The sequence below is a fragment of the Haliotis rufescens genome, unplaced genomic scaffold (assembly GCF_023055435.1).
Source record: "Haliotis rufescens isolate VD_foot unplaced genomic scaffold, xgHalRufe1.0.p SCAF_4, whole genome shotgun sequence".
In the NCBI taxonomy this organism is placed as follows: domain Eukaryota; kingdom Metazoa; phylum Mollusca; class Gastropoda; order Lepetellida; family Haliotidae; genus Haliotis; species Haliotis rufescens.
This window is the reverse complement of record NW_025964112.1, coordinates 19,708,164-19,733,060: the sequence shown is the minus strand read 5'-3', so window position 1 is coordinate 19,733,060 and position 24,897 is coordinate 19,708,164. Positions and strand designations below refer to the sequence as shown.

At 39.0% G+C, this 24,897-nt stretch overlaps 2 protein-coding genes across 3 annotated transcripts in view; one reads left to right on the top strand and one right to left on the bottom strand.

The window, feature by feature from the left end:
- The window catches only part of LOC124132130 (protein PALS2-like), a 41,251-nt gene extending 34,625 nt beyond the window's left edge, over positions 1 to 6,626 (bottom strand). The window contains exon 1 of the mRNA XM_046495818.2: positions 6,536 to 6,626. The gene's annotated coding sequence lies outside the window, so the exon portion shown is untranslated. The remainder of the gene's footprint in view (positions 1 to 6,535) is intronic.
- A 4,081-nt stretch (positions 6,627 to 10,707) lies between these two features.
- Positions 10,708 to 24,897, top strand: part of LOC124132129 (cyclin-dependent kinase 14-like) — a 45,838-nt gene continuing 31,648 nt past the window's right edge. For both annotated transcript variants that reach the window (XM_046495817.2, XM_046495816.2), the window contains exons 1-2: positions 10,708 to 10,914; positions 22,376 to 22,447. In XM_046495817.2, coding sequence (XP_046351773.1) covers positions 10,866 to 10,914; positions 22,376 to 22,447 — 121 coding nt within the window. In that variant the 5' untranslated portion in view covers positions 10,708 to 10,865. The remainder of the gene's footprint in view (positions 10,915 to 22,375; positions 22,448 to 24,897) is intronic.

Sequence of the window (24,897 nt, the reverse complement as noted above, 5' to 3'; positions counted from 1 at the left end):
CAACTGAATCTTATTCCATAAGATGAATGAATGAATCTCATTTGCTTGATAACGGTGTTAGAATCTACACCGAAACGTCGCCCAATTGTAATAAAGAAGTTGCTCATCCATAACAATTTTGTGTTAGTTACCATTCCAACTTCTAAATGCCATTCAAAGAAGTTATTCCATGGATAGAAATAAGCGCATTTGTTCATAGTTTCACGAATATTTAAGTTATTAGTACAGTAAACTCTGTACACAGAATATGTCAGAAATAACATGAAAAAAAAGCGATAACTGGTCTATGACCAGTAGTGAAACTTTATTCATTGTACAATCTATGAGTATGAACGTGAAGAAATCGTCAAATTTTATTTCGTAAACTGAAATAAGGTCTAAATGCGATTATCCCTGGCTTCCGGCGGCAGTCACAAGCCTTTTAAAGTCACGTGAGAAAAAACGAGATCTCGTCCTTGATTCTCTGGCTTCCGAAGACGCAAGACGTGGAAAATTTGCGTGCTCGTCTTGTGTTTTTCATCGTGAGCAATCTTCGATGGTTTTTTTCGTCAGTCTTGCTCTTTTTGTGATTTCTTCTTGGCTTAACTCTTTTCTTCGGTTTTCTAACCGTCATGAGATCGGATCATTCTTTGGCTTCGGATGGCGAGGATGGAATTCCTGTTAGCCAAAAGCATGGGAGCCATGTGCCTGTCAGCCATGAGGCAACCACAGCCGCTGGAACCAGCCACGAGGCAAACAATAACCAGAGCCATGAGGCAGTTGGTGACAATGGCAGACCTAAGGATATTGATTCGGAGAATCGAAGCAGGAAACGAAATAGGAAGGACTGGAGGGTTTCACAATTCCTAAACGGGACCACGCCGTTTCGCGCCATTGTCATCGCAAAAGAAATGACAGTAGCACAAGTAGTTCTCATTCCGATAGCTCGTCATCCAGCTCAAGTAGTGACACTAGTTCATCAGAATCGTCAGTTTCGGAGTATTGTGTTTCCAACGATCGTACTGTTAGTACTGATAATCACCTGTATAAGCGTTTTAAGCCCACGGATGATAGGGCTGAACAAGAACTGTCTAACGAACTGCTAGATTATGCACATGAGCATTTCAACCACTACATTAAAGATGAAGTTATCACCAAGAATATATTAGAGGGCTGTCCGACCCCAAAAGGATTTGTGCCACTAGAGCTTGATGAAGAATGGTCAGATATGTTGGAAGAAAAAAGATTTACTGCGGCTAAATCTGTTGAAGCAGGGTTGGGAAAAATCCAATCAAGACTACTCAATGTGATGGGACCACTCGGTCAAGTGTGGCAGACAGTAGATAAAATCAGGGATAAAGGTGGTGAAGAGATTGATGTGAACGACTTTTTGAATTTAGTTGAAAAGACTGTTTGTTTGTTGGGGCAAGCTAACGTTGCCACTACCTTCTATAGAAGGCTGAACATTCTAACAAAGCTGATGAAAAGTCAGAAGAAAGCCCAGAAATTTCTCTCAAAGAATGAGAAAAAGTTTAGTGACAAGAAGGCCTTGTTTGGCAAAGGTTTTTACAAGAAATTGTTAAAGCTGTCCACGGACAGAAAGAAGAGATTGGACATTGAGAGACAGTTTTCAGACTACAAAAACAAGAGCCAATATGGCTTCAAGAGCTCTACTAGAGGGTTTAGCAGAGGAAACAGTCGACCCTTTCACAGAGGGCCCTCATCAAGTTACCAGGGTTACAGAGGTGGGGGCCGGTACAGTACCAACTCTTTCCAGAAGGTGCGTTTCACCAACTCGACCAGAAAGCGAGACGGCAGTGGCAGAGGGTTTTCCAGAGGAAGGTATGTATGTTTCACAATATCAAAAGGGAAACACACTGCACAGTCAGTTACAGGACCTAGACTTTCAGGTCATTCAGGAAGATCCCAAACTAGGGGGGAGATTAAAACACTTCATAAAAAATTGGCAAAAGTTGACAAAGGATCGTTACATTCTAAACATTGTTCAGGGGTACAGAATAGAATTCAATCAAATTCCTCAGCAAAAATCAGAACCAACAGAACTAAAGATGCAAAAATCAGAAATGGACATTATGTCTGCAGAGGTAACAAAAATGTTAGAGAAAGGGGCAGTGCAGTGGGTTTCTCCAGTACGAAACCAATTCGTGAGCACAGTGTTTGTGACCCCAAAGAAAACAGGGGGTCACAGACCGGTATTCAATGCAAAGAAACTAAACTGTTGTGTTGCTTACCAACACTTCCAAATGGAAGGAATAGTGACACTGACAGAGCTGGTAAACAAACAGGACTATATGATCAAAATAGATCTCAAAGATGCCTATTTTTGTGTCCCAGTGTGCAACGAGCACAAGAAATACCTAAGGTTCCGCTGGCAAAACAAACTGTACGAGTTTCAGTGCCTACCCTTCGGACTTGCTTCAGCACCGAGGGTATTCACGAAGCTTTTGAAACCAGTGATTTCTTTCTTACGCAGAATAGGAATCCGAGCCCAAATTTATCTAGACGACTTGATTTTGGCCAATCCCCAGAAAGATGCATTGAGGATAGACAGGGATTCGACCCTAGAAATTCTAGAGAAACTAGGCTTTGTGGTGAATTGGAAGAAGTCAGTCCTAGAACCATGTCAGATAATAGAGTACTTGGGTTTCACTGTCAACTCGATAGACATGACGTTGGCACTGCCACAGGACAAAGTGACTGGCATTCTTCGACAGTGCGAAATGATGTTGACTTGTTCCAACACAACTGTACGACAACTAGCGACATTGATAGGCAAACTAACTGCCTCAATGATGGCGGTGCTACCAGCACCACTACACTATCGACATTTACAAATGCTGAGAACGAACGCTCTCCTACCAAAACAAAACTACGAGACGAAAGTGACTTTGACAGTAGAGTCCAAACAGGAATTGAGATGGTGGATACATCATCTCGCCGATTGGAACGGCAAATCTTTTCTCTCGACAGGGCCAGATATAGTCATAACTACAGATGCCTCGAAAATGGGGTGGGGAGCAGTGTATGGGAAAGTTCGGACAGGTGGAGTGTGGAGTCTCTCCGAGAGAAAACACCACATCAATGTCCTGGAGCTTATTGCTGCTTGGTTATCCATTCAGACTTTTGCCAAGAGCAGAACAGATGTACACATCCATCTAAGGATGGACAACCGATCAGCAGTGGCATACCTCAACAAGAAAGGGGGAACGAAGTCCAGGGACTTGTTGACGGTAGCCCAAATGATCTGGGATTTCTGCCTCGAGAGAAAGAACATTATATCGGCCGAATACCTTCCCGGGAAGGACAATGTGGAGGCAGATTGGGAGTCGAGACACCACTCAGACTCCAGCAATTGGAAACTGAAAACAGTTTATTTCAAGCAAATAAACAAAATTTGGGGACCAATAAATGTGGATCTGTTTGCCGACAGACTGAACAGACAGGTGGACAGGTATGTCAGCTGGCGGCCAGATCCGACAGCATGGCAGACGGACGCCTTCCTTATGGAATGGAAGGACATGAAACCGTATGCATTTCCCCCATTCAGATTAATAGGCCGTTGCCTAATGAAGGTAAAAAAGGAGAAATCAGAACTCATATTAATAGCTCCCACATGGCAAAGCCAACCGTGGTTCTCTATTCTGATGAGCTTGTTAACAGAGGAGCCAATCCTCCTCCCTCCAGACCCACAGATGTTGTCGTCTCCAGCAGGGGAGACCCACCCCCTGATGGAACAAGGGTCTCTTACCCTTGCAGCCTGGAGAATCTCGGGAGTTGTAACCAGCCAGAAGGCATTTCTGAATCGGCTTCCGAGTTACTCTCCAAATCCAGGCGCCCAGGCACCAGGAACTCTTACAACAGCTCCTGGCAGAAATGGCGTAGTTGGTGCATGGGGTGGGAAATTGATCCATTTCAAGCCTCTGTGGCAAATGTGATTAACTTTCTCACTCATCTGTATGAATCAGGCTATTCTTACAGCACAATCAATGCAATAAGATCAGCTATTTCAGCGGTTCATCCCCATGTGCAGGGAGAACCGGTAGGTCAAACGAAAGAAATTAAGAACACAATGAGAGCAATATTCAATGAAAGGCCTCCCCAGCCTAAGTATACCGAAACTTGGGACGTTGACACAGTGACAGAGTACATCAAAAGTTTAGGCCCAAACAGTGACTTACCTGATAAGATCCTTACACAAAAGACGGCGATGTTGTTAGCATTGACGAACGCGAGTAGGGCTTCTGAGTTGCACAAATTAGATCCTAACAATGTTTCAGATTTTGGAGACCACATTGAATTTGTTATTACTAGATTGACAAAAACACGGAAGGTGGGGTCTTGTCCAAGCAAAGTGACCGTTTATGCATCTGACATACCTGAACTTGACCCCACATCAGCAATTAGAGCTTATCTACACAGAACTAAGTGCTGGAGAGTATCTTCAGAGCAGGAACATCAATTGTTCTTGGGATGTTCCAAGCCACATAGACCAGTTGTCACATCAACTGTTTCTAATTGGCTGAAACAGCTGATGGAACAGGCAGGGATTGATACCAAGAAATTCCAGGCTCATTCAACTAGATCAGCGGCTACTTCCAAAGCCAGAAACTTTGGGATGTCAGTTGCTGAAATTATCAAATGTGCAGACTGGTCAAAAGCTAAAACCTTTCATAGATATTACGAAAAAGGCATTCAAAAAACCACCAATGAGAAATTTGCAAACATTGTTCTAAACTAAATGAATCAGATGATATTACAATGCAAAACTGTTAGGATACAGATTTATTAGGGATCAGAACTTTAAACAATCGCATTTAGACCTTATTTCAGTTTACGAAATAAAATTGGGAATTTTATAAGCGTGCGAAGCACTCGCAATGAAATTGTAATTTTATGAGTAAACTGAAATAAGGTCTAAATCCCTCCCTCTCCACCCTAGTGATTATACATTAGGTACTTGAATGGATTCAACTTACATCTTTAGTGAAAGATTTTGATCTGGATCATATTATCAAATGATTAATGGTGGAGTCTCAATTTATATGTGAAGAGCTTATTTAGTGAAACCACAAACTCATGAGTGTTTTTTGTTTTGTTTGCAGTTAGAAGAGTTTGCAGACTATGGAGAAAGAAGGATCCACTTTTGGTGTTTGTTGCAGTTCTAGTTGGATTGGTTCTATGAAGTGGGATCATGGTACCTGTGTGTTGGGTGGATTGGACCACTGAGGTGTTCAAGACATGGTTACAAGTTGACTTTGTGGTCTTCGATTACTGGTGCAGAAACTGATACTTGAGCCTATGGCACAGACATTCCAAGACGTTCGGTTTTTGTTGACTCAGCAGGTTCTGTTCCAGTACCTATTTTTGGTTGAGTAAACTGTTATCACACTTAATATTCTTGTCTTTTCTTCTTCGCTCAGAGAATCAAGGACGAGATCTCGTTTTTTCTCACGTGACTTTAAAAGGCTTGTGACTTCCGCCGGAAGCCAGGGATAATCGCATTTAGACCTTATTTCAGTTTACTCATAAAATTACAATTTCATTGCGCGTGCTTCGCACGCTTATAAAATTCCCAATTAATGCATGTACTTAATTGATGATTCATCTAGATGCTCACATTCATATTCAACGTCATATCATTTTTTAATATACTTGTAATTCCAAAATTTCATTATAATGAAATAATACATTGCAGCACCTAAGTAAGATTATTACAACAAAATTTCGCATGATCAAAATAAATGTGGAAATGCACATGATAAAAACTGCCGGGGAAACAGCATAAACATACATTACACGTGTTACACAAATCATGCAAATAGAAATGTAACTTGATTTAATGAACTAGATCTACTGGTGTAGATAAGTTTGAAAGTATAAAGTTATTTTTATATTATTTTTTTTCAAAAGTTTCACTCCATGCACGTTGATCTTCGCCCTCTATACAGACCCAGACACTGAAACGGGCACTGTTCGATTGGCACAATTCTATCAGTGAATGTTTTTTGTGAACTGAGAAACCACATGCATTACGTAAGGTCTTGTATAACGCCACTGTTGCACCGTGATTACATCGATTAATTATTAACGCTTTTGTGTACCTCGAAAACAAGTGACAGTCTATTTTCGTAGCGTTACCCTAACATTCCGCTTCCGAGAACTCGATCACTTCCGCATGGCTATCTACGAACACAGGCGCTGTAAAGTACCAATGACATATATTCCACTGCCTCAACGGGCGCACGAATACGACGGAGAAGTTATTCATGCACAAGCTAATTAGCCAAATCAATCTCAAGTCACCCAGAAATAATAACGATGAACAGGAAACCACCGACGCCATAACCTGAAAACCTTACCGCCATCCCGACTCGGTCACAAACTTTCACAGACGCAAAGTTGTCCACATTTAAAACATGCGACTACGAAACCGTTTCGATATGTAGCCACAATACACAAGTACATGCAAGTCCAGATCTTACGATACTGGGTTAAATTACGATGCAAGATGAAAACAAAAACATTGATGTCTCACCTGAGTGTTGCAAGCCAGCAAACACCTGTAGTCACGTGACGTGAATGTTTGTAATGAGGCTTTTGATTGGCGAAGCGCCGGTGTCCCACGGAGGACTTCGATTACAAACTCGTGTTTCACATATTTGTCATTGTTGCGTGTTGTATCATTATTTTTCATTGTTTCAACGGTTTTGTGTTAATTCCACCATGACGTTATGGATTCAGCACTTATTTAGATACAATTTCTAAAATAATCCAAGTCACGAAAACTATCATTATAGGGCCATCATTGTTTTGTTTTCAGTTACCACGTCCAGCTATGATCAGTTATTTCAAACATTTTTAGATATCAACAGGAAATGTCTCGCCGCTGTCCCTTTGGTTTGTTATATTTTTTGCGAAATCACTACTGCAGTAATATATCAATTAAACAAAGACCGGAACCCACACAGCGACACTATTTATATGGGGTTCATATACAGCTCTGATAATAGACATATATCATTAAAATAATATTTTGTTGTGACGATAACGTAGCGCAACTGAAAATCCTTTCCTAAGCCACAACACTATTATTGTTTACTTTATTTTAATGAAGGACCGGATACCGACTTTTAATTAATTATAATATTAACAGTTTCCGAAGATATGCATATTTTTTTACATTTCTATTATATCATCAACATTAATTATATAAAATCACTGGATTGTCTGGTCTAAACCCTTTTATTTACAGACCACCGCCATATAGCTTGAATATTGATGAGTACGGAGTTAAACAACAAACAAACATGGCATAATTATAGATTGAATGTGATGTGATCGTAATTAAAACATCGCATGCACAAATCACTTCAACTATATTTCTTTCACATGGTGTATCATGAAACACTCAAATATAAGTTGCAGATGACAGACAAGTAAAAATCTGAGCTATTATTGTCTTTAATTAATTGAAACTGATTAATTATTTAAAACGAAACCTTGACGACGAAGATGATGTTTGATATTTTACGAGCGCTTCAGATAGAACGGATTTCGCAAATAAACCACAATTAAGCTGTTTCGCAAACAAGCAATTGTTACACCATCAAATGTTATTTAGGTTACCAAACGTGTGTATACAAAACTTTATTATAGACGTGCATGTTATACCTATATGCAAGCAGTCCTCACTAATAGGTGATGATGTATACTCCAGTCGCAGATGTGTTAATTATTGACCATTTGTGAAGATTATTCCTCCCTCTGTCGTATTTAGAATATGGGTAGAATATGACAGGCGACGTAATTGATCGGGTCGCAAATTTTGGGGACTTTTCCATTGGGTGTCATCGTGCCCCAAAGACGTGGATCGTGGCTCATAACATCAGTCGCTGGAATGTTGGACCATGCAGGCTCTTGTGCGGTGTTGAACAACGAACAAACATATACTTGCCATGAACATTCTCTTGCAATGTTTAATTATTAGCTGTAACTTTTTTCCCTGATTTACTGTCCGATCTCGTCGCCTCACCTCATTTGTGTGATGTGTGTGTTATATTGCAAAACAGGAAACCACCGAAATGGTAACTTACAACTTTGACCGTCCCTCCATGCATGAAGAACGTCACAAGACATGAAGTGGTGTAAACCCAAAATCGGGCACACTGCACAATTCTCAGTCATTGTACCTGCCTTGAAACTGACAAAAATTAACACGAGCCTGATTCATAAACTAGATGATACATCATTGATCGTGTCGTAGGAATGCCAGTCAAATTAGCTGCTGCAATTAGCGCCTAATCGTAACATGGTGTCCAATATCACACAACAGATGTTATATGTTTATAATGGACGGCTCCCCGCAGAGTAAATCCGGCATCGAGACTGCCGAATGACAACAATATATATATCACATCGTTGTTGCAGAATTCCCCATTTAACAACTTAAGCATCTTAAGATCTGGCGGTTGTGTACCAACGTGAATTGATGCTGCTATTGTTGACACGTAGTTTGTCTGTTACAGCTGTTCCAGAATCGAATGGATTTCATGAGCCGTCGAGATAGATAAAAACTTACAGTAGGCTCCCATTTAACATTATATTTTCATATCCCACGAAGGACAGTCAATGAGTGGTCGATAGTGAGAGCATCGACTTATGCCATCGGGATATGCGGATATACAATCGCAAACAGGTCGAAGCTGAGAGGACACGAGTGTCCCAGTGCATGGTATTAGGCACCCTAATATATGCATCGTGCACATATGTGTCTCTGAATCTGAGACGTGTTGATCATGAGTTCGAATCCCATATTCGCCGTTATTATAAACCCTGGTTTGTCAGCCCCAGAGCCCTGCTTGCTCTGTTTCACCGAACTATATTACTATATTATATATGACCCGTGAAGATCCGGGGTATAGAATAGGTCTTCAGCAACCCAAGCTTGCCGTGAAAGGCGATTATGCTTGTCGCAAGAGGCGACTAACGGGATCGGGTGGTCAGGCTCGCTGACTTGGTTGATACATGTCATCGTATCCCAATTGTGTGGATCGATGCTCATGATATCAATAACTGGATTGTCTGGTCCAGACTCGATTATTTTACAGACCGCCGCCACACAGCTGAAATATTGCTACGTGCGGCGTTAAACAAATAAACATATATTATATTAAATCTGACCTGCATGTTGTTATATTATAACTAAAATACAGCAAGAGGCGTTAAACTCAATTCACACACTCAAAGCCGGAGGACTAGTTATTTTCAGTCACCAACCCTTACTCAAACCATGTAGTAGACGGATAATAAAGCTACATTGCATTTGTTTTCTATAACTGTCTAGACCTGATCCTGACCGCCTTCGTGGTCTAGTGATAGAGCGTCCGCCTGGAGAGCGTCAGGTCCGGGGATCGATCCCCGGCCACGTCATACCAAAAGACGTTAAAAGATTGTACTTGTTGTTACCCTGGCTGGCGCTCGGCATTAAGGGGATAAAACAAGGACAGGTCGGCTCGGGGTCATTATACTGTGTCTGAGTGGGGTATTCATGCATGTTAGACTGATGATTATATCTCAATGGGCTAGCACTATCTCTCTCTCTCTCTCTCTCTCTCTCTCTCTTTCTCTCTCTCTCCCTCTCTCTCTCACACACACATGTGCATGCATAACGACAAGCATGGGAGCACATGGAACAAGGTTATCATTAAAATATATATATAATATGTTATATATATATATATATATATATATATATATATATATATATATATATATATATATATATATATACATGTGCTCCCATGCTTGTCGTTACAAGAGGCGACCAACATGATCGCGTGGAACGATGATCATGATATCAATCACTGGTTATTTACAGACCGCCGTTATATAGCTGGAATATTGCTGAGTGCGTCGTTAACAACAAACCAACCAACCATGTGCTCCCGTGTGTATTGAAACCACGACAATGGTGGCTGACACAGGTCGTTGACTGGCATTGATTTACAACGTGGATTTACTTTTATGTATCGAATGAAGGAATCGGATTTTATTGCGAACAGTCATCAATCGTTCAGCTCTATCACGTTGCCTGACATTGCGCTGATCCTTGGAAAGATCCACCAATGACCGATATAGGCTACATACATACCCCTCTTGTATTCGTTTTCCTCTATAGTCATATCGTTTAGTTTTACTTTCGGTTTAATTTTTGGAAGATATTTAAACCTTTACAAGCAAACATTTATTAAGACAAATATGATAGAAGATAGTCCGAAAACTTTAGAAATTTGTTTTGTAACATGCACGCATACACGCATCCTCGCGCGCACGCACACACGCACGCACACACACACATTACCCTTAAGGACATGCATGTATATAGGTGAAATTATGTTTTATATATATAGTTCTCACTGAACACTGTGACAATATTGTAAAATTCTTTGTGAAGATGCCCATTTTCACTCATAATTTTGTTAAATTGAAATCATGGATGTTAAATAGAAAGCGTCCATCATATAACTACACTTGTCATTCATTTTGAATATATGTGCTACATGCTATAGCAATAACGAGCAAATACAACTCTGTATGCAATATTTGTACCTTGAATAATTTATGTGATGCATGCTCATTTGAACCTAACTTTTTGAATGGCTGACTTCGTTCGGCGGATGTCTGTCTGAATCCAAAGCATAATACGAGTTACGTCCCTTAGTAGTTAAAAATGGCTGCTCTTTCAAGAAGAATGTTGATGACTCAAATATAGAACCGAACGACATGACCTATTTCTGCGTTATTGCTGCAAGTTATGGGTTAAAATCTCGACAGTTGGATAACTACTAAATTCAAGAAAATTAGAAATGGCTGCGGACAGTCGCAGTCCATCTGCTAAAGTCCCCATGCGAGATGGTAAGTTTCGTCGGAACAATGTCGCAGACTTGACTTGTGAATGAGCTTGAGCCGATTTGTTGATAATAGACTATGATTATGTCAGACAGTAAGATTGTGTGTAGGTAAGGAAATCCAAATCATGATGTTTGTATAGATATTTTTGAATCGAAAATGGCAGAAGATGTTTATCATGAAACTCTTGACAGGGAAATATTGCAGGTTTGTTTTTGTTAGGTCTAGGGCCTAGTGATTTGACAGTTCACTCATCAGTTCCACGTTATTTTTAACCCCAGAGCGTAATAGATGTTGTCGATACAGATCGTCTAATTTGTTAGTTTATGTCGATCGCGGCTGTTTTATGATAGGTTAAGTATGTAAATTGCTAGGATTGTCTATTGATTAAATCAATTCGTCCCCATAAAATAAATTAGGCCCAGCACAGCTGGCATGTTTGGCAGGTATTAAGACATGAGTACATGTAGATATATTCTTTGTAACTGACGTGTTATTTATTACTGATGGATTGGGTTCTTAATTTAATCAAAATCAATAGCTGAGAAAATATGAATTGAGTAAAATATTGATATGATATCATATTTGGTTACTTTTGTGCTTTATCTAGTCCATGTGCTTTGTTAAATCGTTGAAGGTTATTTTTTAATGTCTTGTAACAAGTTAAAAAAACAAAGATTACATAATCACTATTTGTCATGTTAATCATAATCAATGTTGCCCTACATTTGAAAGAAGAAATGTCAAAAAGTTAATTCCCTTTCTGTTTCTATTGTTAAAGTCCTATGGTGAACCGAAGCATGACATAATCTTATTCATCATTGTTGATGTTAGTGTACAGCCTATAGATGTCTCATTATAATGCAGCTTGCATTCAAACTCTATTTTTAATATGATATGTACAGATGTAGGGAATGCTTGTTTTTGTTCCACTTAGCCTGTAAACATATTGTTACACCATACCGTAAATAATGGTGCACTGTGAAGACTTTGATGATTTATCTCATTCGGTTTAAAATGAAGTTTACAGGTACTGAATCTACGTTTGAAACCTCAACATTGAAATAACAGTTGTTGTGTCTCATAATTGCCTTTGTAATTTCTTCTGAGGCATCTTATTGTTTATCAGACTGGTATAAACAAATAACAGTTCCATATTTGTCTGAAATCAAATTTATCTGAGTAATCTTCTCTGTTACTTTTATTTGTCATAATGTTGATCAGTTGCCCATGTTTAATTGTTTATTCATCATACTGTTTGTTTTATGTCTAGTGTAAGCCTTTTTCAGAAACTGTTGTTTGATTATGTTAATATTTTTAGCATAAGATGTTAAGTATATTAATTTGTTGTATTGATTATGTCATGTTTTGACTGGTGGGCATAGGTCGTTTTACTATGTAGACTGATGCACTCAGCATGTTTCACAGACCGATTACAAACTAATATGTACTAGGACAGTGACCAGGTTTAATGTCATCATACATGGCCAAATTGAATTCTAGGCTCTTAGTTTGATCTGACACTGGCGGCCAGGATTTTCCAAATCATGCCAATTGCACCTGACCTAGTGTCATGAGTTTCAGTGAAGAAATCTCTGTACTGTGTATTTTATTAATTCCTGGCTTTGTGCCATTTCCCAACTGTCTGTCATGGTGTAGCTAACAGCCTGCTGTAAGCGCCATACTTCCGAGGGCAAGGCTATGAAGATGTAGCTCGACAATCCACTGTCAGTGTTCGAATTAAGGGGCATTCTGGTGTCCTTTAGGTGCTCCTACAGTTTTTGAATCTAGGGACCCCTAAATTTTGTACTTTCATTATTAGGCTTATGAAAAGGACCCCTCGCCTTTCATGCTTAATTTTGGACACTGACAGTTCAAATTCAATTGCACAAGATTTAAGGGCTTGTAGAAACCTCCTCATTGTAAGTGGTCCCAAATCATTATCCTTATAAGCCTTGATAGACCAATTAAATGCAGCTCTGTTTTGTTTCTGATGTTTTCAAATCTTAAAATTTAATTGAGTAAGAATCTACAGTAATGTTGATTTTGAATAAGATGAAATGATCCATATGAGAAATATATCACATTTTCTTATATTCATGTATGAAAAAGACAACCTAATTCCTAAGCTACCTCCTCTCGAAATCATGAAATAGGTGTAACAAGAAATAAAATTGATTATTGTAAATATTTCTTCTATCCATGTTTGTGTTTTATCACTGTTTATTAGGTAATAAAACTGGAATATCATGACATTATTATCTGCTCATACTTTTCATGGTATGAGTGGTCCAGTTGTCTAAGGCATTGTCCCCAGTACCTTAGGCTTGTCACAGGAGCAGGTTAAACATGGCTACTAATCTGTTTGTCGGAGAAAAGTGCAAATCTTGGGGGACAGTTGTGTTCTCCCTAGGTCTAGTTACTTTACACAAATCACAAGTCATTAGTGAGATGCGTACTAGTTGGATTCTTACCAATGGTGACTACCGCTCAAGAGCTGACGTAAATGGTGAGTAGTCAGGCAAGTGGTCAGGGTTCTGACTCTTGGCTGATTGCGTCTCATCACGTAAAGCAATGATCACTCACTTCAAGACAGTATAACTGTTTGTGCAGACTTGTGTCCCTTAGAGGTCAGGATCTGTGATCATGGTTTCCAATCTCATATTTGTCCCAGTTATGATCGGGGCAGTCTGGTAGTCTAGTGGTTAAAGCGTTCGCTTGTCACGCCGAAGACCCGGGTTCGATCCCTGACATGGGTACGATCAGAGAAACCCATTTCTGGTGTCCCCTGCCGTGATATTGTTGGAATATTGCTAAAAGCGACGTAAGACCATACTCACTCACCCAGTTATGATCATGCTGATCCTTAGTATGTCATCACCATGCTTTTGACATTCATGTGTCTAAGTCACTTTCTTCCCACATTATTCAATGCAGTGTGATAATACTGTTCAAATCTGTGTTAAATCCAACTCACCAACTGCCTATCAGTGCCTATCTTCATGATTGGATATCCATGATAAAGTTATGTCAGTTTGTTCTCAGCCTGTTCAGGAATGTTCACCATCATGTTTCTGATTGCTTGGCAGTTTCTTATCATTCGTAACAAATGCTTATAGGGAGACAACAATTAATGATTGTTTTAGGAATGCATACAAACATCTTGTTTCAAAGGAAGTATATTTTCAATATTCTCATCTCTATTTGATGTATTACCATTATTACAGTGCCTTTTTCCAGTGATGATAGCAGTTAATGAAACTGCTTATTCTATGGTTCAATAATCAATATAGATATTAGTTTTTGTAGCATCATTGAAAAATAAAAACCATGTTTTTCCTACAGCTTCTAAATGCCACTTTTACATATTGATCTGAGCTAATCACATGCTACTGTTAAAAGTGGTTGTCCACAAAGAAATGTTATTACCTCGGTAGTTTTTCCTGAATTTTACTAGTCCCTGACCAGAGAATTTATGTTGATTTTGAACTCTCCACATGTGCAGTTGCAGAGTTAGAAATTAATGTTGTTCACACTAGTCCTTGTGCAATATCATACTCCGGAAATTTAAGTTCATCTATTTGTGTCTGTAAAATTGTGGTCATTTGACTTAATGACTTGTCTCAATGATTTTAATAACATCACGATATAACTGCTGTGCTCTGAATCCTTTGGTACGAGGGGTGTTCATTAAAGATTTCCCCTAAACCACTTAGGGTTATCATATTTGGTTGAAATTTCACATGTGTAATGATACATGTATCTATGGGTTATGTCTGAATTTGCAGCACCGAACTATTAATCTTACCACTTTTACAGGTGTTATGATCGAGTAGGGTGTGACAATGGAGCCAGTAGAATACCGAGCAGTGATTAGGTTTTTATATTTGAAAGGTCGCACACCAAAAGAAACTTTCAATGAAATGAAAGCAACTTATGGGGAAGATGCCCCATCATATGACGTTGTTAAACACTGGCATAGCCTGTTCAAGTGTGGTCGGACATCTGTGGAAACAGCTGCCATTCCTGGTCGCCCCCATTCAGCCATTGATGAGGACACTATCCATCAAGTGGAGACCGCCATTTTGGCAGACCGACGTATAACTGTTTCCCAGTTAGCACAAGATGTCAAGATCAGTGTAGGGTCTTTGGAAAAAATCATCCATGACAATTTGAACATGCATAAGGTGTCTGCACGATGGATTCCCAGGTTGCTCACACCTTTCCAAAAGCAGGAACGAGTCAATTGCTCAAAGGATCTTTTGGACATGTGCCAAAAAAACCAGGCAAACTTTTTTGACAGACTTATCACACAGGATGAAACATGGGTCCATCACTATGATCCTGAGACTAAAGTTCAGTCGATGCAATGGAAGCATGTGGAGTCACCGTCCCCAAAGAAGGCACGCATCCAACCCTCTGCAGGCAAGGTCATGCTCACGGTGTTTTGGGACCAGCATGGAGTAGTGATGATGGATTTCTTGGCAAAGGGTACAACAATTACAGGAGCTTATTATGCTTCACTGCTGTGGAAAATGCGGGACGCTATCAAGCTTAAGAGGCGTGGCATGCTGACCAAGGGTGTCTGTCTCCTGCAAGACAATGCTCCAGTACACAACTCTCATGTTGCCCAGACAGAAGCGCGGTCCTGTGGCTATGAAATCCTTCCACATCCTCCTTACTCTCCTGACCTTGCACCATCTGACTTCCACCTCTTTCCAACCATGAAGTCATTTTTGAAGGGAAAACGTTTCACAGATGATGAAACACTGATTTCTGAAGTCAAGTCCTGGTTTGAGACGCAAAATGAGGGCTTTTACAAGCGAGGTCTCCATGGTTGCATAAAACGATGGGAGAAGTGTGTCACTCTTGGTGGTTCCTATGTGGAGAAAGACTAATACCTATGCCAAGTTTCATTCCACTAGGTCAATAGGAAGTGGGTCAGGGGAAATCTTTAATGAACACCCCTCATATATTATAGATGGGGATTTTGTTGTTTGAAATCAAATTGTGAGTGAAGCAAGTGAAACATATACTTCTGAACTTTGATTGTGCAAATATATTTCTCACGGAATCATGTGAATTGAAATGTCAGTATAAATATGTAACATGCAATGTAAACTTTGATTATATTTACAGATTCAAATAGCCAATTTTTAACTTGTGCTAGTCCTATGGACCCTTATAATTATGACTCTTGATGACTAATGGACAAGTTTCTAATGCTGTCCTGTATCCCAAGTAATACATATGATGAAGCTGTTGTATTGTGTGCACAACAAGATTGATGGTGATTAGGGGTGTAATGATTCATGGAACATTCAGTGCTTCCCACTACTCTGTACAATGGTTTAGGTATCGTATTGGTAGGTCATGTGTCCTTACAAATGATACAAGTATTGATAAAAACAAGGGTTTGAACATAACTAGTAAAATGCTAATTTCTGCTTGTGATTGGAAGAGGTATGAGGTATTTTTTACTTATATTAGAATTCAGTTGGCCTACTATTAATTTTCTTCTGACTTCATTATCAAAACACAGTAAAATAACACAATGGGGTATTTATGGAGCTGAGAATCTTGTAGTATGACAGTTGGTTCAAATCCCAGAATTTACTGATTACGATTCTCAGTTTGTCATCATCTTAGACATGCTCATGAGTTTCACAAATGCAGTAAACATTGACGACCTTCATCACTCAGTGCTTTCTAATCCCACATCAACCTGATATACTGTGATACAACACTCACTCACTCACTCACTCACTCACTCACTCACTCACTCACTCACTCAAACCCTCACAATCATCTCACTCACTCACTCACCCACTGAGAAGATCCGGGTAGAGAACCCAGATGTGCAGCAACCATGCTTGTCATAAGAGGCGACTAACTGGATTGCATGGTCAGGCTTGCTGACTTGGCATGACATCATATCCAAATTACGCAGATCGGTGCTTATGATGACTGGATTGTCTGGCCCAGACTTGATTATTTCGGGACCGCCATCATATAGCTGGAATATTGCTGAGTGCGGTGTTAAACAACAAACAAACAATAAGCAAGCACTGTGGAATGCTTGAGAACACTTTTCTTCTGTAGTAGTTGAATTTGGATACCCTTTTATCTTTAACTTGGCCATTGAACATTTTTGTTTATGACTGGGATTCAGGCAGGTATTTTCTCATCGTCAAATATTGGGCTGGGACATACCGTATTCGCCATAATAAGCGCCCAGGGCGCTCTCAAAGTTAGAAATAGGGGGCTCTTATTAGAATATTATTTTGGTGAAAAACAACAGAATTGAAAGATCGTAAATTTCGTGGTTTATGCTGACAGTCTGAAATGTTTATATACGACAGATATATTTTTTTACCAGAATTTAATTTCCAATAATTAAGAATGCATATAACATTATATACACGAATAAATAAGTCCTGTGTACATTGATCAATCGGAAGGGGTGCTAATTGGGATTGTTCACTAGTCAATATATTAGCAAATATCGTCGTGGGCGCTTATTAGAGGGGGGCGCTTATTACGTCGAATACGTTGTCTAAGGCCCCAAGTTTTGCTGTGCAGAGTAACACCCATTCATGCTAATTTTTCTGAAGGATTTACCTGGGTGTCTTCAGAGGTTGACATTCAGCCTCAGGTGTACAGCAAATGTTAAAAATCCTATTTGAAATTATTATGATAATAACTAATGCTTTATATTTGCAAAAGTGATAACAGGACCATTAACAAATGATAAAAAGTAGGTCCAAAGTGTAAACTTTTTTTTCACATTATTACATAACATTAAATGAAATATGGACTTGATTAATAATAAGATTTCTATTATTTCTTTTACAAAATAGTGCTTTTATTTTTATGCCAATGTGACAGCCAATGACACTAAGTTGATTATTGTAGATAATTCCCTGAAATTGAGCATTATCATATCACTGTTGAACCCAACCCTCATACTCATCACGCTCATGATACTCAGATATTGTATCCATACTCCTTTAAACAGGTATGTTCTTTTCATAAACATACAAAACAATTTGTCATGTTATTTTCTCATTTACTGGTACTGAAAAAGCACTGAACAAAATAGTAAAGGTGTTAGTTTTGTCATCTCCTCTCCTGAAGTGCCGCCCACGTGACACAGCTGTTTATTCACAGCATGTAGTCCTGCTATCTTATGGACAGTGAGCACCAAGGCCAGATGGGCTGTAATCTGTAGGCTGGTAAGTATACTAACCATGTTAATTGTCCAGGAGCCCTTTTCATGGTCACACCTGCATGTACTACCAGCTGGAGTTAATGAAGTATATAATTAGTTGAGAAAACAGCCATTGTGCCCTGCACCTACCAGACATGTCTGGACATAAATTTGTTTGTTGTTTAATACTGTAGCAGCCTGTAAATAAGCAAGTCTGGACCAGACAATCCAGTGACAAAAATTCTGAGCAACATTTTATGCTGTCATGGCACAATTAAACACTATGAACCAGGCCCTGAGTCTGATCCCCTGATCCATTAAGTTGCCCCTTCCAACCAGCATTGGTTGTTGTGGGACCAAATCTTACCCGTATTCTCCATGGGATACGTTTCTACTTATCATGTTTCCTGAGATTTAGTGCTATAAATGTATTAATGACCCGTTAATTGAGCATGTCCTTGTTTTGATATATAATCATTAAATTGATTCTGGCCATGCCATGTAAACAATGACATGAGCAGAACATTCAGGACGTATTGTACTGGGTATAATTAGAGGTTCTTGGATTTGTGACATTTACATTTCTATGGCGTCAGTTATCTCAGTCCAATCAAGAAAGACCAGACTGCACCTAATGGTTTTGTGACATGACAAGCATGATAAGGTGGCTGATAAACTGAGTATACACCTGATCAATGACTTGCTTCAAGTATGTAGGAGCTAAGAGAGATTGGGAAGATGGTTAGATTACACCATTGGTCATTGGTTTCAATCAATTCCAGTGTTTGGAATTAAGTGATGGATAAAACATGCCTTTTTCTTTCTCTTGTCTGCTGCCATGGAATTCATTTTATACCAAGATTAAATTATTGATTCACGGTAAGGCATGATAAGGTTTGCCAATATTTGCTATTCTTTTGTTATTTCTTGCATTTAGATGGTTAATAAGTTAGCTAAAATACTTCTCTATTTTAGTTGAAAATGTAAACACAAGGCAGAGGAAATTGCCTTCTGATACAATAGTGTTAAAAACCAATTCAATAAATGTGGGCAACAGAAAGACCATGTGCAGTATGCAAACAACTGAAGTCAGTCAAATGTAAGGTTGAACAAGGCTTCATCACCTGCCCAGATTTGATCTGACATTTCAAATGTAAAACCTTTCAGGAAGTCTCACTTGAAAGTAATAACCCTCACAAGGTTAATATGAAATAGCATGTTACCTACAATATGGTAGAGTTTATGCAGTTTTTGTCCTGCCAGACTGTTTCTTGGTTTACAGATATTTTTTGTGAAAATAAACTATAAAATTGAGAACCCAAGTGTGTCCGATGATAATGCTCCTCCCAATGATCTTCACATAGTAACACCACCCTAATGGCTAAAGGTATGACAAGCAAGCAGCATATTAATCATATTTTGATTCAGTGCCACTAGTACTTGGAACAAGTACTAGGCGGCTTATGTAGGCAGGGGCTTGAGTATTGCACTCAATAGAACATACTATTGGCAGGGTATAGAAGTATTACATACTTGTTGTTTTGATTTTTCAAAATGTTACCTAAAACAGTTGCCACATTGTTTAAACATGTTTAAGCTTATTGTACATATTAATACACTTATTTGGTGGTTGTTGTTCATGCTATAAACCACTGGTTTGCCATGTCTAGACTGCTTTGACGTAGATGGAATATTGCTACTGGGGTGTATAGCAATGTCAGCTCACTGACTTTACTTTTGTTTTATTTATTGAACTCTGAACTGAAACATGCTGAAAAGAAATTCATGATATATTTTAGATGTATTGCCCTGTGTAGTTTATGGTACATGAGTAGCCCAGTCGTCTAAGGAGGTGCAATTCGCTGTGTAGCATTGTGTCCCTTGGGCATGCCAGAAACCTATGATCTTGGATTCGATTCCTGTTTGACCCTGATTCTAGGTTTGTCAGCATGATCCTTGTGGTCGGAGGTTTCATCAACGCTGAGATCAGCATCACTTCAGGCTTTCTTCCCACATTAAGATGACATGCCATCCTATAACTGAGATACTGTTCGGCATTAAACCCAACTCACTCTCTCCCTCTGTAGTTTCGATCAGCTTCTATTGCCCTTATAATATTGCATATTTGTAACTGGATTAATTTTGGTGAAAAAATATGCAAAGAACACAAACTCCCTCAATGGTGGTACCTCCCTAATGCCATGTTGCTTATCATCTTCCCAAGGCAAGAGGGTTAACTGACTATAAAAGTCCAGTTTCCACCCTTGCCAAACTAGACTGGTATTTTAGAGTTACATTTTGGCTGGACTAACGAGTCTATGCAAAGTCCAATCAAAATCGTGCAACATAATCAAAATCCGGTTCGTAAACTGCCGTGCAGATTTCGGTCGATTGCAAGATTTGGAAAGCATGTGCACCGCCAACTCGTTGTCAACAGATATTTTCCAAATCTTTTCATGTTTTTAATCAAGGTGCTCACGCGATTTGATGCACTTTGCTATGTAAGACCCGTTTTATCACAATAAAGATCTTGATTATCGATCAGATCATCTTGGCTGGGCCCCTCCATTTTGTTGGAGCAAATACAAGTGATACGAGATACGAGAACTGGAATCTAATTGGTCGATAGGAGAGGCTTAGAAGGGACATAACTGGTAATAGCAACTGGTGGCGCTACGATCGAGCCCAGGAATTCCAGCCTAGTTTGGCAAGGGTGGAAACTGGACTTTTAAAGTCGGTTAACTCTCTTGCCTTGGGAAGATGGTTGCTTATGGGCGATGAAGCCATTTAGGTTATCTACAAATCATAGATATGTGTTGATGTCATGTTGATGTCATTGTATATAGATGGATAACCCAAATGACAATCATTTTGGAAGCACAATTTCAGGATTAATAGGGTCAAGCCTAATGTTTTCACTGTATTTACATTTGCAAACACTTGCTAGTTTATCATCCTGATCAGTATGCATGCTGATTTACAATTATACTGAGATATGTTAATGTTATTAGGCATCTTCCTGAGGTAGGGGCAATAACTGACTATGAAAGTCCAGTTTCCACCCTTGCTGAACTTGGCTGGAATTTCCAGGCTCGATCTTATCTCCACCAGTGGCTATTATGTGTAATGTCCCTTCTACGTCCCTCCTGTTGACCAATCAGATTCCATTGCTCATATCACTTGCGTTTGCTTCAAAATGATCTGATCGATAATCAAGATCTATGTTGTAATAAAACGGGTCTTAGCACCATCAAATCACTTAAGCACCTTGATTAAAAACATGAAAAGTTTTGCAAAATATCTGTAGATGCCCAGTTTACAGTACACATGGTTTGCAAAGCCTGCAGCCTGCAACGAAATCTGCACGTTGAAATCCATGTTGTTTAGCAACTGAATGTGTAATTCGTAGCACGATGTTGATTGCACTATGTATAGACTTTTTAGTCCAGCCAAAATGTAACTCCAGAATTCCAGCCTAGTCTGGCAAGGCTGATAACTGGACTTTTATAGTCAGTTAATGCCCTTGCCTTGGGAAAATGGTTATCAGGTGGATATGTTTTATGTATTTTACAATCATGACTATCAATATATAAAAATAATGACACCTTCCCTCAAAAAGATGTTGCTGGTCACTGTGGTTTGCATCTGACCCTGTACATCTTATCACATGAAAATCTTATGTGCTTCTACTAAAATTAATATCCTTTACACTTTCCTTGGTGTTTCTATAGGCAGCTTTAAACTTAAGAACAATACAAAACTCGTCCAAGTTGTATCTGGTATGAGGGAAACTGCCACAGGGGGGTGTTTGAACAGACAATATTTGTCTGCTGAAAAGGTCCTGCTGCTTCAATGGGAGGCAAATACAACCAAGGGCTTAATAAAAGTGTTCATGGTTTTCCCAGCTTTATCAGTGAGTGGACACAGGTGAATGTTCACCTGAATAGGACTTCATCATGTTCAACAAAGTAATTTGATGATCAAATATTAACACAGCTGTTTGATCAATGTATCAAGAACATTATACAATTTTTTTTTAATTTACAGTAAATTACACCCAGAAAAACTACTGGTACCTGGAACCTAAGGGCATCTATTGTATATGGCATGATATTTTCTATTAAAAGTCTTTAGTTTTTAGTTTAATATTTGAAATGTGAATATTCATCATTTTGTATGTGTAATTTCTTTTTACTTTGCTGGAAGAACAGAAACTCCCTTGACCTGACCGTGACCTATTGACCTTGTTCATTTCAGGTAAAGAAAAAGGACAAGTGAGCAGAATCAAGAAACTCAAGAGAAGAATATCAGCAAGTTTTGGCAAACTTTGTAAGTCTGAACAAGATATTCATGCATGATGTGGCCTCTTCGTATACGTATTACATGAAATGTGAACTGTGTGGGTGAATATTGTTTTGACAGCCAGCAGCATCATCATATCATGATTATCAGATATCAGCAACATGTTTATCATGGCAGCCTGCGATGGAGAAAGGTTTTGCCAGTCTAGTGTTAGATCCCATAAGCCATGATCCATGATCAGGGTACGATAAAAGACATGATCATCCAGGTCAGACTCACGAAGTGATGACCTCTCTGTCACCATTTCAGCTGACTTGCAACAAGCATGGAGTACCGGTACTTTTGACCTACACTGCCCGGAAGTACCACTTATTAACATGATTTACTTGTCAGATAAATAGAAGCACAAATCAGAAGGTCGAACAGGACATTATAATTTTGTTCTTTAGTGACCTGACTTTACTTAACCGTATACAATTTAACTGAAAGAGGCATGAGAGAGAAAATTTGGGAAACTGAGAAATATTAATATTGTTTCATATTGTAAACAAAAGAAAAGAGAAAAGAATTCACATGGTGTCCCGATGTGTATATCTGTTACCTTCTGAGTCCTTCCTGAGTGTTTAGGATTGTTAATATGAGCATCACACAATACAGAGCTTACAGATGTGACACAAGGAAGATCCATATTGTTTGTGTTCTATTACTCATCACTACTCATTGTATTCTTCATGAATATAAGCATATTTGACCATGGGGATTCTGGGTTAGATTTGGTCCCCAACAGCAAATGCTGGTCATATGAGGCAACTTAATGAAACTACCTGTGAAGATCTGGGTTAGAATAGGCCTTCAGCAACCCATGCTTGCCATGAGAGGCGACCATTCTTGTCATAAGAGGCGACTAATAGGATTGGGTGGTCAGGCTTGCTGACTTGGTTGATTCATGTCATCGTATCCCAATTGCGTGGATCAATGCTTATGATATCAATCACTGGATTGTCTGGCCCAGACTCGATTATTTACAGACCTCTGTCATATAGCTGGAATATTGCTAAACAAAATTAATGAAACAGGCGGCCAGTTTCAATGACTTGCTTTATAGATTATCAATTAACCCGATGGTATAGATCACTGCTCATAATATCAATCATAATATCAATAAGACTTGTCCAGACTCAATTAGTTACAGGTCGGTTTCATAAAGCTAGAATATTGCTGACTGCATTGTTAAACAACTAACAAAATAAAAATACTTAACGGTGTTGGGGAAATGTATTTTGAAAGGAAACCGTTAAAGATATTGTTTGTATGGCAAGCCAGCTCATGGAAAACATATGCAACAGGGTGTTGTGATGTTGTAGCCTCCTCACAGCCAACATGGCTGAAGCAATAATGATGTGAAGAACTGATTCTGTTTGGTTACCACTGCCACTATGGGATATGAAATATCTTAGCTCGGGAATAGTTCCAAGGAGGCATGAAGGAGCTAGAAGTAAAGGAACAGTTAATATTTATTTTGATGGTTTTACCAGAGGATGTAACATTTTATTGCCTTTGATAATGTTATTCATGTTAATATGACCTCTTCTTTATGACTTTATATGAGGGACCACAAATGGCTAGAAATTTAGTTTAAGTGGATTATGTGAATGCAATAATTAGTGACAGTGCATGATTTGTTATAATAATGTTTCTTTTCTTTGCCGTCAAGACTAATCAGATTTTCTAAACCACTGAGCATTGCTTGTAAACAGTGAACTTTTTGTGGTCAAATAGGTTTGGTGGCTTGGCATTTTTCACCATTTAACTGTCATTAGCTCCGATTCAAATAAACACCCCCATTCATGCACACAAACACCAGATAATGGTGTTTGATCGATCGGATTTAACCTTAAAAACTGACATTTCACCAAGCTCTTCACTGAGTCATCATCCTAGTATGTGTGTAGCTGTTGACAGATTGAATTTGGCATTAGCTGTGCAGATGATTGGCTAGCTTGGGCTTATCATGTAGATAGTGGCTCAGCTGCAGGTATCATTAAACAATCCGCCATATGCCTGGTAGCAGTTTCAGTGTTATGAGGTTATGTGATTGTCAGAAGTCCAGCAAGGCTAATTTCCTATATTTTTTTATCGTAGGTTTGTAGCTGAGACTTCTTTAGAAGCTTATTAGATCTTTGCTGTGTTTGCCATTTCCTCAACTCGACGCATGTAACTAGATGGCAACTCTGTAGCAGATATTAGATGCAACTCTGTGGCAGGTATTTAGATGGCAACTCTGTAGCAGATATTTAGATGGCAACTATGAAGCATGCAACTAGATGGCAACTCTGTAGCAGATATTCAGATGGCAACTCTGTAGCAGATATTTAGATCGCAACTCTGTAGCTGATTACTAGACGGTAACTCTGTAGCAGATATTAAGATGGCAAACCTGTAGCAGATAACTAGATGGTAACTATGTAGCAGATATG